This window comes from Oncorhynchus gorbuscha, linkage group LG21, assembly GCF_021184085.1.
Source record: "Oncorhynchus gorbuscha isolate QuinsamMale2020 ecotype Even-year linkage group LG21, OgorEven_v1.0, whole genome shotgun sequence".
Lineage (NCBI taxonomy): Eukaryota > Metazoa > Chordata > Actinopteri > Salmoniformes > Salmonidae > Oncorhynchus > Oncorhynchus gorbuscha.
This window is the reverse complement of record NC_060193.1, coordinates 47,395,157-47,407,862: the sequence shown is the minus strand read 5'-3', so window position 1 is coordinate 47,407,862 and position 12,706 is coordinate 47,395,157. Positions and strand designations below refer to the sequence as shown.

At 43.4% G+C, this 12,706-nt stretch overlaps 1 protein-coding gene across 10 annotated transcripts in view; it reads right to left on the bottom strand.

The window, feature by feature from the left end:
- The window catches only part of LOC124008151 (RNA-binding motif, single-stranded-interacting protein 1-like), a 36,751-nt gene that overhangs the window by 12,856 nt on the left and 11,189 nt on the right, over nt 1-12,706 (bottom strand). For 3 of the 10 annotated variants that reach the window (XM_046319188.1, XM_046319184.1, XM_046319189.1), the window contains exons 1-3: nt 11,126-11,501; nt 3,075-3,226; nt 98-156 (exon numbers count right to left, since the gene is read on the bottom strand). In XM_046319188.1, the coding sequence (XP_046175144.1) occupies nt 98-156; nt 3,075-3,226; nt 11,126-11,176 (262 nt within the window). In that variant the 5' untranslated portion in view covers nt 11,177-11,501. Of the gene's footprint in view, nt 1-97; nt 157-3,074; nt 3,227-11,125; nt 11,502-12,706 lie in introns of those variants that run through there. The other 7 variants (XM_046319186.1, XM_046319192.1, XM_046319187.1 and 4 more) reach the window with 4 other exon arrangements.

Sequence of the window (12,706 nt, the reverse complement as noted above, 5' to 3'; positions counted from 1 at the left end):
TCTTAGTGGCAATACCAGTGTGTGATACTATCTGACAACAGTAAAAATACTTCATTTATTTCGATACATTGGAGATATGGAGATAAATGATACTGACCTTTACATTTGTTCGTTGTTTTATCGAGGATGGCCTTTGCCGATACGATCTTGCCGTATCTATGAGCACAAGAAGAATCAAATGTTAAGAACAGGACATTGCTCTCTTATCCTTTAACTTATCCTTTAACTGTACACTACAATATGCATACATTAATGTTTTAAAGGTCAAACCATAATTCAATCTACCGATCCTCTTTATTTGGTACAGTATGTGTTATGAAGGCTCAAAGGGTAAAGCTGGTTGAAATTATGTCAATTACAATCAGTTTTACAACCCAAATATGGTTGTAGTTACGTCATTTCTACCACTTTCGCAGTTCAGTTTGCCTTCAAATATATGAATTAATGAAAAAAAATACTGCGTGCCCTATATCACAGACAGTGTCGATCTACTGCTAAACTTATATAACAAGGGCTGGGAGCCAGAACGCTCAGCTTGCACAAGAATGCATGACATCATCGCTGAAGAAAAAGGCAGCCATGTAAGCCTGGTGAGGCAACCGGGTTGTGAGGCTTGGAGGGAACACATTGAGCCTGGTGAGGCAACCGGGTTGTGAGGCTTGGAGGGAACACATTGAGCCTGGTGAGGCAACCGGGTTGTGAGGCTTGGAGGGAACACATTGAGCCTGGTGAGGCAACCGGGTTGTGAGGCTTGGAGGGAACACATTGAGCCGGGTGAGGCAACCGGGTTGTGAGGCTTGGAGGGAACACATTGAGCCGGGTGAGGCAACCGGGTTGTGAGGCTTGGAGGGAACACATTGAGCCGGGTGAGGCAACCGGGTTGTGAGGCTTGGAGGGAACACATTGAGCCTGGTGAGGCAACCGGGTTGTGAGGCTTGGAGGGAACACATTGAGCCTGGTGAGGCAACCGGGTTGTGAGGCTTGGAGGGAACACATTGAGCCTGGTGAGGCAACCGGGTTGTGAGGCTTGGAGGGAACACATTGAGCCTGGTGAGGCAACCGGGTTGTGAGGCTTGGAGGGAACACATTGAGCCTGGTGAGGCAACCGGGTTGTGAGGCTTGGAGGGAACACATTGAGCCTGGTGAGGCAACCGGGTTGTGAGGCTTGGAGGGAACACATTGAGCCTGGTGAGGCAACCGGGTTGTGAGGCTTGGAGGGAACACATTGAGCCTGGTGAGGCAACCGGGTTGTGAGGCTTGGAGGGAACACATTGAGCCGGGTGAGGCAACCGGGTTGTGAGGCTTGGAGGGAACACATTGAGCCGGGTGAGGCAACCGGGTTGTGAGGCTTGGAGGGAACACATTGAGCCTGGTGAGGCAACCGGGTTGTGAGGCTTGGAGGGAACACATTGAGCCTGGTGAGGCAACCTGGGAACACATTGAGCGGGTGAGGCAACCGGGTTGTGAGGCTTGGAGGGAACACATTGAGCCGGGTGAGGCAACCGGGTTGTGAGGCTTGGAGGGAACACATTGAGCTTGGTGAGGCAACCGGGTTGTGAGGCTTAGAGGGAACACATTGAGCCGGGTGAGGCAACCGGGTTGTGAGGCTTGGAGGGAACACATTGAGCCTGGTGAGGCAACCGGGTTGTGAGGCTTGGAGGGAACACATTGAGCCTGGTGAGGCAACCGGGTTGTGAGGCTTGGAGGGAACACATTGAGCCTGGTGAGGCAACCGGGTTGTGAGGCTTGGAGGGAACACATTGAGCCTGGTGAGGCAACCGGGTTGTGAGGCTTGGAGGGAACACATTGAGCCGGGTGAGGCAACCGGGTTGTGAGGCTTGGAGGGAACACATTGAGCTGGGTGAGGCAACCGGGTTGTGAGGCTTGGAGGGAACACATTGAGCCGGATGCCCACACAGCACACCATGTTATTTCAGTAGACTCATTTAAGAGAATCCGTTCATTATTGCATCTCCAACCACATTGTATCTTTAACCAAATTAACCCTCATACTAACTAACTGGCACCTCTGCCGAGTCACTGAGTAATAATTACAACAGACTAAAGCCAAGAAGATTAACGCAATCCATGCGAACACGCATTGCAGTATTTACACAGTAGCATACAAATGTATATATAAAACTCTGAAAGCTGTGGGCACTGTAAAAAAACAAAAAACAGATTGACTCCCCACATAGGGACCTTGCTACATGCATCCAGTTGTCAGAATATGTCAAATATGTGTGGTGGGATGTAGATATAGAAAGACAAAAAAACATTGCTACAACAGCCGACATTGTCAAAGAGCAGCCTAACGCTAGACCAAAGAGAAAACGATAGATGCCTAGCAGAGTCTAACTAGTTGTTCATGCCAACACTCTGTGTTACAGTACCTGGAAAAACAGCCCGTGTCATAAACTGCGCTCAAACTCAAGACAGAAATGCCCGAGTTGAAATGATGCCAAGCCGTTTTGAGGAACTGGTATTTTAAGGACGTGCATCATGCTTTGGTTGAACACAAACGCTTGGCCAACATTAGGCCTGGTTGCAATGAATGGCTCTTTCGTTTCTGCTTTGTGCCTGGGGAGCAGGCTGAACACCGTTGGGAGCAAAACACAAGCAAACAACACAGCAACGGCGGCTGTTGCCCCTGGTAACATGGTTGAATGCTTCGCTCCGTATGCTTGTGGTCCAGAGGCGCACAGAGACAAACCCAACCAAACATGACAATTGCTGCATTCACCAATCCCAATACTGTAGAAAACAGTCACGTTCCCTAATCTCTCGCCTCTACAGATACAGTATCATGTAAACACAGTTGGTTCATCCTTGGTTGCTATGGTTTAGTTGGTTGGAGGGGTGCTAGCTAGTGGCCTTTATGCTTGGTTCATGCATGATCCACATGAATATGGTATTGGCATATATAGTTGGAACAAGCTGTTCTAATTCATCATAATAATGTGTGTCAGTCAATCAGTGCTTGTGTAGACTTGTGTGGTTGTGTGTCTGCGTGTGTGTGCGTCTGCGTACTTTCATGTTTATACATGTGTGGGTGTGTGCTGAGCAGTACTCACGGCTGGCAGAGCTTGACCAGGTCCAGGTCAGTGGTTGCTGGAGGCAGGCCGCGGATGTACAGGTTCGTTTTGCTGAGCTGGTCCCATCCTGTGGTGCTGCTGTTGCTGCTGGTGCTCACCGTGCTGGGGCTGGCTGGAGCCATGGGGTACGACTGCAGGAAGAGACACGGTCAGGTACACAGTAAACACACGGTCACTCTGTTGCCCTCCGTCAACAGCGGTGTTTGTGCCTCAACCAGGAAAGAAATGGGAAATCCTGGACAGACTAGAGACGAGTTTCAACTCAGTGCCCTCCCTTGGTAAATATGAGAAAAACAGGCTGTAATAAAAGTCTTTATTGTTTATCCTCTTGGTCTTTCATTGAAAATATTCACAAAAAAAAACTGAGTAAAACAATTGAAAAAAAAAAAATTCTTAACATAAACATTTCAAAAATATATGCGTGCCACAATTATTGGCACCCCTTCATTCAATACTGTGTGAAACCTCCCTTTGCCAAGATAACAGCTCTATGAGTCTTCTCCTATAATGCGTAATGAGGTTGAAGAACACATGACAAGGGATCTGAGACCATTCCTCCATACAGAATCTCTCCAGATCCTTCAGATTCCCAGGTTCTCGCTTGTGGACTCTCCTCTTCAGCTCATCACACAGGTTTTCTATGGGGTTTAAGCCAGGGGACTGGGATGGCCATGACTTCATGATACTATGTATCCTAACAAGTTGTCCAGGGCCTTTGGAAGAAAAACAGCTCCACAACATCCAAGATCCACCACCATACTTCACAGTGGGGACGAGGTACCTTCTCTGCATGGATATCTTTCTGTCTACACCAAAGCCACCTCTGGTGTTTGTTTCCAAAAAAGCTCTATTTTGGTCTCATCTGACCATAGAACCCGGTCCCATTGAAAGTCCCAGTAACATTTGGCAAACTGTAAGAGCTTGAGTTTGTTGTTTGATGACAGCAAAGGATTTTTTTATGGCAACCCTCCCAAACAACTTGTGGTTACGTAGGTGGCGTCTGATCGTAGTTTTGGAGACTTTCTGACCCCTCCTTGGAGTTTTTTTTGGCCACTAACCATCCTCCTCACTGTGCGTGGGGTGAATAGACACACGTCCTATTCCAGGCCGATTGTTAAAATCTCCTGTTGCTTTAAACTTCTTCATTATTGCCCTGATAGTGAAAATGGGAATTTTCAACTGTTGAGCTATTTTCTCATAGCCATTTCCTGATTTGTGCAGCTCAACAACCTTTTGTCACACATCATTACTGTATTCTCAGGTCTTTCCCATTGTGATGGATGACTATGGGAACTTGGCCTGGGTGTCACCTCATATTTATACCCCCAGTGAAACAGGAAGTCATGGCTGACCACTTAAGTGTTCCTAATCACTCAGGTGAACTTAAAAACGTAAAATATGCATGGGAATATACTGCAGGTAGATTTTACTCGGGAATTTCTAGGGGTGCCAATAATTGTGACAAACATGTTTGTAGAAAAATATTTAATATACTTTTTCAATCATTTTACTTCAATGTTTGTGAATATTTTGAATGAAAGACTAAGAATTTTTGGTGCAGCCCATTTTGCTCATATTTACCAAGGGTGCCAATATAAGTGGAGGGCTCTGTATATGGTATTTACACAGGAGAGAAAAGAGGACACCAGGTACACAATGTCACTGCCTAAACACACACCAGTATGCAGACAAAAACACAACCATACACAGACACACACACACACACACCCTCACATGCACAGACACACAGAGACAAACTGGTGTCCCTTGCCTATGGAAATATGAAACATGGCCTCCTGTGTGGCCTTTGTGCCACACCCAGAAAATAAATCTGGGAATCTAGGAAACCCCCCCCCCACAACAACCTCAGCGGATTCCTGGACACACAACAGTCTACAGTCATGTCAATTCCTGTCAGGAAACATACACAGTACCATGATGTTCTTCATGCTTTGACCCGAGGTGAGACGCAGGTAGCTGATAAGACCCACGGCACACTGAGCACAGACTGTCAACACGGCTCAGCTATATACCTAGCTTCCCCTTCCTGACACGCAAGGCAAAACAGTGCACCCCCCCCCCCCCCACCCACAGGCTAGTCTATACTATAACTGAATCAACCTAAGTTTATGACAGGCTCGCATGCCATTCTTAGCTGGTGACGTGAGATTGAGATTATATTTCACACCGACTAGTACAGTGTATGCCATTTTATCAAGTCATTTCCCATCTGGTTTTGGACACCCCGCCCATGATGACTTTCTAATTGTGTATTGTGATAGAATGTGTGAGTGCAGCAGGGAGATAACAAGGTTGTATGTGTGGGCATTTGACTCGCGGCCCTAATCAACTGACAAACCACCGTGAGTTACACAGAGTCACATATTGGGTCAATGCATATCATTGTAGCTCCAACACAAACTTGAGGGCATCAGTGGTGGGGAAAAGTACCCAGTTGTCATACGTGAGTAAAAGTAAGAGATACCTTAATAGAAAATGACTCAAGTAAAAGTGAAAGTCACCCGGTAAAATACTACTTGAGTAAAAAGTCTAAACGTATTTGGTTTACAATATACTTAAGTATCAAAAGTAAATGTAATTGCTAAAATATACTTAAGTGTCAAAAGTAAATAATTTCAAATTCCTTATATTAAGCAAACCAGACAGAACAATTTTCTTGGTTTTAAAATATACAGACAGCCAGGGGCACACTCCAACATTTAGACATCATTTACAAACGAAGCATTTGTGTTTAGTGAGTCCGCCAGAACAGAGGCAGTAGAGATGACCAAGGATGTTCTCTTCATAAGTGTGTGAATGGACCATTTCACTATCCTGCTAAGCCTTCAAAATGTAACGAGTACTTTTGGGTGTCAGGGAAAATGTATTGTGTAAAAAGTACATAATTTTCCTTAGGACTGTAGTGAGGTAAAAGTAGTCAAAATATAAATAGTAAAGTACAGATACCCCCAAAAAACGACTTAAGTAGCACTTTAAAGTATTTTTACACCACTGAAGGCCATATAGTAGTTGTCAGCACTACACACGCTATCACGGCCCTACTAGAACATTTAGTAGTGGTGAGTTTGTGTCATCTGTTGAGCTCGTGCATCAGCTATTCATCTGTGATGAGCACACTTCTCTAGCGCCATCGAAGGTGAGCATTTGCCCACTGAAGTCGGTTACTACGCTAAACTGCATTCAGGTCAAGACCCTGGTGAGGACGATGAGCATGCAGATGAGCTTCCCTGTGACGGTTTCTTACAGTTTGTGCAGAAATTCTTCGTTTGTGCAAACCCACAGTTTTGTCAGCTGTCTGGATGGCTGGTCTCAAGTCGATCTCGCAGGTGGAGAAGCCAGATGTGGAGGTCCTGGGCTGGCGTGGTTACACGTGGTCTGCGGTTGTGTGGCGGTCGGACATACTGCCAAATTCTCGAAAACGACGTTGGAGGTGACATATGGTAGAGAAATTACATTCAATTCTTTGGCAATAGCTCTGGTGGACATTCCTGCAGTCAGCATGCCAATTGCATGCTCCCTCAGAACTTTAGCCATTTTTAGCATGTTGTTGTGTGATGAAATTTCACATTTTAGAGTGTGGCCTTTTATAGTTCCCAGCACAAGGTGCACCTGTGTAATGATCGTGCTGTTTAATTTGCTTCTTGATATGCCACACCTGTCAGATCGATGGATTATCTTTGCAAAGGAGAAACAAAATGTAAACAAATTTGTGCACATTTTTGAGAAATTAGATTTTTGTGCGTACATTTCTGGGATCTTTTTTTCCCAGCTCCTGATACATGGAACCAAAACTTTACATTTGCGTTTATATTTTTTGTTAAGTGTTATATATATGTATATGTATATACACACACAATGCCGTGAAAAAGTATGTGCCCCCTTTCTGATTATCTCTATTTTTGATACTGACTAAATGACTTAAATGTAAATGTAATACTGAATGTTATCAGATCGTTATCAGATCGTCAAAAAACAAAATATTAGATAAAGGGAACCTGTGTTTACAAATAACAAAAACATATTAATTTTATTTATTTAATTAACAAAGTTACAGTATGCAACTCCCAATTCCCCTGTGTGAAAAAGTCACTGCCCCTTACACTGAATTGTGCCACCTTTAGCTGCAATGAATACAACCAAATGCTTCCTGTAGTTGTTGATCAGTATCTCACGTCACTGTGGAGGAATTTTGTCCCACTCTTGCATGCAGAACTGCTTTAAGTCAAGGATATGTGGGTTTTCAAGCCTGAACTGCTCGTTTCAAGTCCTGCCACAACATCTCATTTGGGATTAGGTCTGGACTTTGACTAGGCCATTCCAAAACATCAAATGTGTTGCTTTTTAACCATTTTCATGTAGACTTGATTGTGTGTTTTGTATCATTGTCTTGCTGCATGACCCAGCTGCACTTCAGCTTCAGCTCACGGACGGATGGCCTGACATTCTCCTGTGGAATTCTCTGATACAGAGAAGAATTCATGGTCCCTTCTATTAAGGCAAGTCGTCCAGGTCCTGAGGCAGCAAAGCATCCCCAAAGCATCACACGACAACCACCATGCTTGACCATTGGTATACGGTTCTTACTGTGGAATGCAGTGTTTGGTTTTCACCAGACATAAATGGGACCCATCTCATCCAAAAAGTTGATTCAAGTTTGCCAAAAAGCACCTGGATGACCATCAAGACGCTCTGGAAGAATGTCCTATGGACAGATGAGTTAAAAGTCTAACTTTTTTTGGACGATTATGGGTCCCATGATGCCTGGTGAAAAGACATTCAGCACTACCATTCTTTCTAGCATGGAGTCATTCCATTTCACCAAGCTCCAGAATGTCGGCAGTGAAATATAATGAGATGATTTGGGGTAGGAGTTTTTCCTCGTCACATGGTCCGGAACAACTCCTCACCCTGGTTCTGTGCATTGCAGAATGCACTATAGGCTATAATAATAATAATAATAATAATAATAATAAGTGCTTATATGTGTGAATTGGAAATGAGTTTTTTGCATATCCCAACTCCCCCATTACTCACAGCAGTTAAGGTTAAGTGCCTTGCTGAAGGAAACAATAACAGACTTGTCACATTTTCTGGTCAGGGATTCAAACTAGCAACCTCTGTTACTGGCCCAATGCTCTGCCCGCTAGGCGTCCTGCCACTAGGCTATTTCCCTGGTGACATTCTTGCGTGGGGTGTCGTCTACACTCCTTCCATCACGGTTCCTTCCTAGTACTACAGTCTGGTGTGTCAGTGGGAAACTACCACACATTCTCTGAGGCAAACCAGAGCCCTCCTCTGCAAGGCATTTCCTTCCTCTTACTCATTAAAATAGCTCCAACCCCGCAGAAGCCACTCTAGAAAAATCTAGAATGGCATGCAGCAGTCCGATTCAACTGTGAATTAAGAAAAAAAAACATGTTCTGCCTTCTACCATTTGAATGCATATTTACCAAAACAAAATGGTGATTGAGCTAAATTACATTAAGATGGCCACCAAATTGAATTAGGGCTAGGAATACTGATATTGTTTAGGATGGAGATATCCAAACCTACCCACAGAATGCACACATAATCACCTCCATCTTTGTGGACTAGAATCACTGACGAAGCAAAGAATGAAGAACCATTGCATAACTAATTCAGATAATCATCTTGTGGTTATGTCTATGGATATCGTTACGGGTGGAGATATACTAAGCCTACCGACAGGATCTACACGCCATCACCTACATCTTGTGGACTAGATGGTTGAATCAGCAGCCCAGTCTCAGACTAGACGTAACATAATACATCACTGGGTCCAAGCTTCCTGCCATCCAGGACATATATACTAGATGGGTGACTGGAATCTTTGACACCAAGTCATAGACTTTGGGTGACGGTCTGCTACCGCACAGCAAGCAAGCGGTACCGGAGCGCCAAGTCTAGGTCCAAAAGGCTTCTTAACAGCTTCTACCAAGCCATAAGACTGCTGAACAATTAATCAAATTGCCACCTGGACTATTTAGACTAACTATTTTTTTATTTTACCTTTATTTAACTAGGCAAGTCAGTTAAGAACAAATTCTTATTTTCAATGACGGCCTAGGAACAGTGGGTTAACTGCCTTGTTCAGAGGCAGAACGACAGATATTTACCTTGTCAGCTCAGGGATTCGATCTTGCAACTTTCTGGTTACTAGTCCAACGCTCTAACCACTAGGCTACCTGCCGCCCCAATTAGAGTTTAGGCAACAAGGAAATGGCACAACGATTTCTGCAACGGGCGAATAACACAAACGTCTAGCAACCTTTAACCCAAAGGTTGCGTGTTCGGATTTCATCACGGACAACTTTAGCATTTTAGCAACAACTAATTAGCAACAACTTACTACTTCTTAGCTACTTTGCAACTACTTAGGATGTTAGCTAACCCTTCCCTTAACCTTAACCCTTTAACCTAACCCCTAACCTTGACTCCTAGCCTAGCTAACATTAGCCACCTAGCTAACGTAAGCCACAACAAGTTGGGATTTGTAACTTTGCATAAGTTTTGTATATTCGGAACATATATGAATTGCAATTCGTAAAATATCATACGAAATGGATGGACATCCACAAATTAAAACATACCATATCGTACTAATTGGAGTGTCCCCGGAGTGTCCCGGACTTACATTTACTATGTTACCTCTACCCCTGAGTCCAGGTTGGAATCAGTGGTGAACTTCAGTGTGGAGTGGTAAAGAAGGACTGAAGTACCAACTCATTTAGATGACTACCTGATTATTAGGCCTATTGGAATCATTCAGGGCGGATATAGCTACAAATCGCAATCACCTCCCATCTTGTGGACTAGATGGCTGAATCCGTGGTGAACTACAACAGAGTAGTGCTATAGAATCACTGCATTGCTGATTTGCCTAGTTAAATAAAGGTTGGATACATCAAATAAATACAAAATGTGTAGCTACACCTGAAACGGCTCATTATAGATGCATGAACACCCATGTTCACTCCAGCACACTGACCCACATTAGGCAGAAGCTGAGCATGCCACTCACTAGAAGGCCTACTGGGCAGAACTAACTCAGGTGGTGGAGCAGGGCCTACTGTATCACTAGTCGGCCTATACAGAACCTGTTCTATTCTAACAATACCGACAAGGAATAGAAGATGTACTAGGACTACATGGCTTCTGTCTGCATCATCACAACTATTGTATATTATTCAGTTTTATTCCAGTCCCATTCTATTCAATCCTACAAGGACTCTAACAAATGGGACATATGAACGACAATTCAAATGCCATACATTTGTGTGGCCTATTTTCATTAAAAACATGCTGAAGAAATAATGCATTTCTCCTCCAAAGACTTGGGGATGTAGAGATACATTTGAATAGCCGGGGGCATAAAACGGTGTATGTTCAGTGTATAGGTGATTCTTCTTGTGAACATTATAGCAATGTTATTATAGCAGTAGGCATAACAAATGTTCAGCATCTAAACCTGGGTTTACATGGACCATATGGAGGATCTCTCCTCCCTCTGTCCTCCAGTAAAAGAGTGCGTAATTCTATCATAAATCATATAGGCCTACCCCTTCATCAGTTACCTTCTGAATGAGCAATTCAATGCGTATCTGAAGGTAATTAAATCAAAAAAATCCTATATCTATTTGGATGATGGTTGTTATAAGCCATTAGGGCCTAATACAATAAAAGCTGCTAGATAGGCTATCCTGTAATGCTAATTCAAGGACAAAGCCGATAATATAAAATGGACACTAATGCACGGAACAGACTTGACCAAAATGTAGTGTAGCGCGCTACTGACAGTCACACTACATGACTTTGCAACCTGACTGTCGGTGAGCGGTGTTATAACATTATAATAACGACTGTCGCTTCTAGTGACCGTGTTAACTGAGGTGATAAAACAGTGGGCCGTACGCGCACTCGAATTGGATGCGTTCAAGGGACTTATGGAACCGTTTTGGACCATCCCAGGCAGGGCTTTTTTGGCCTACCTGCTTCCGATATGTGCTCTTCAACGGGTTGGCAGTGTTTGCAAATATCATCCTGGATAGCCTATTCCAGTTATTCCGAGATAAAAAAAAGAAGCTGGTTTACTCCCAAAAAAATGAAGCTACATGCAGACCCGTTTATTAGAATCCAGTGGGTTTATTTGGACAAAATCCGCATATCGACCGGGTTAGAAATAAACTCCGGTATTTCCGTTTTCGATCCTGATTCAAATGTACTTGTCGCGTTGTCACATCTGTAGGCTACCTGACATAGGCTACACTGCGTAGGTTGTAGGGTTTAATCCCACCAAAGTGTCGTCCAACCCAGGCAGAAAACTCAGTTCAGTTCATTGATCTACGACGTCCTGCTGACCGCTCCCGAGTCCCGCCTTCCACAGACCAAACCATTGCGCATAAAATAGAGGTATGTTTCAAGATATAATCAAATGACCTTGCTATTGAGTACGGTTAGTATTACTATTCTGAATACAGAACACGTTTCACTGTTTGACAATCAACAGATAACCAGTCACTACCATGAAAGATGCATGTAATACGCAAATTAATACATTGTTTCAATTTTTCGTTCCCCATACACTGCGTCTTGTTGACGCCCACACATACCATACATTCTTTACCCCCTCCCCCAAACCCTCACTCCCCCTCCCGGAGCCCAATGGTTAAAGCGAGAAATGAGAATTGACAGGTCAGGATGTAAAGGATAGGCGGTTCTGTTAGATAAGCTAAATACTGTATCATGTTGTGCCTCAACAACATGAATAGGTAAGACAAGGCCGTGTCTATGTTGTTTTTAAACAGGGACAAAGATCGGAAGGATATTGGTTAGATATAGTGATCTATTGTAGGCTGTTTCCTCCAGCTCCTGTGACGATGTAGACCTAAGGACGGTGGGAGTAGAAACTAAATATAGACTGATCTATGATCAATTAAAAAGTGCACTCTAAAAAATTCAATCTGTAATGGGAGGGTATATCCACCTCAGATCTCACTGCGCTCAGACCATCTTGAATGATTTAGTAGGCTAGAGGAAACCATTACGAATGCACCTGATATTTATCAAGAATAAGCGTCTTTGCAGTGGAGGAAAAAAATACCCAATTGTCATACTTGAGTAAAAGTAAAGTTACAGTACCTTAATAGACTCAAGTCAGCCAGTAAAATACGACTTGAGTAAATGTTAAAAGTATCTGGTTTTAAATATACTTCAGTATCAAACTAAAAGTAAACGCTATAAATCAGAAAGCACGATTTTCTTGTATTTTTTATTTATTTACAGATAGCCAGGGGCACACTCCAACACTCAGGCATAATTTACAAAAGTATTTGTTTAGTGAGTCCACCAGATTAGAGACAGTATGGATGACCATGTGTTCTCTTGATGAGTGCTTGAATTGGACAATTTTCCTTGTCCTTCTTAAGCATCTGAAATGTAACGACTCGGGGAAAATGTAAGTGAGGAAAAAGTACATATGATCCTTAGGAATGAAGTGCAGTAAATGTAAAAGTTGTCCAAAATAAATAAATATAGGAAAGTACAGATACCACTCAAACACTATGTAAGTA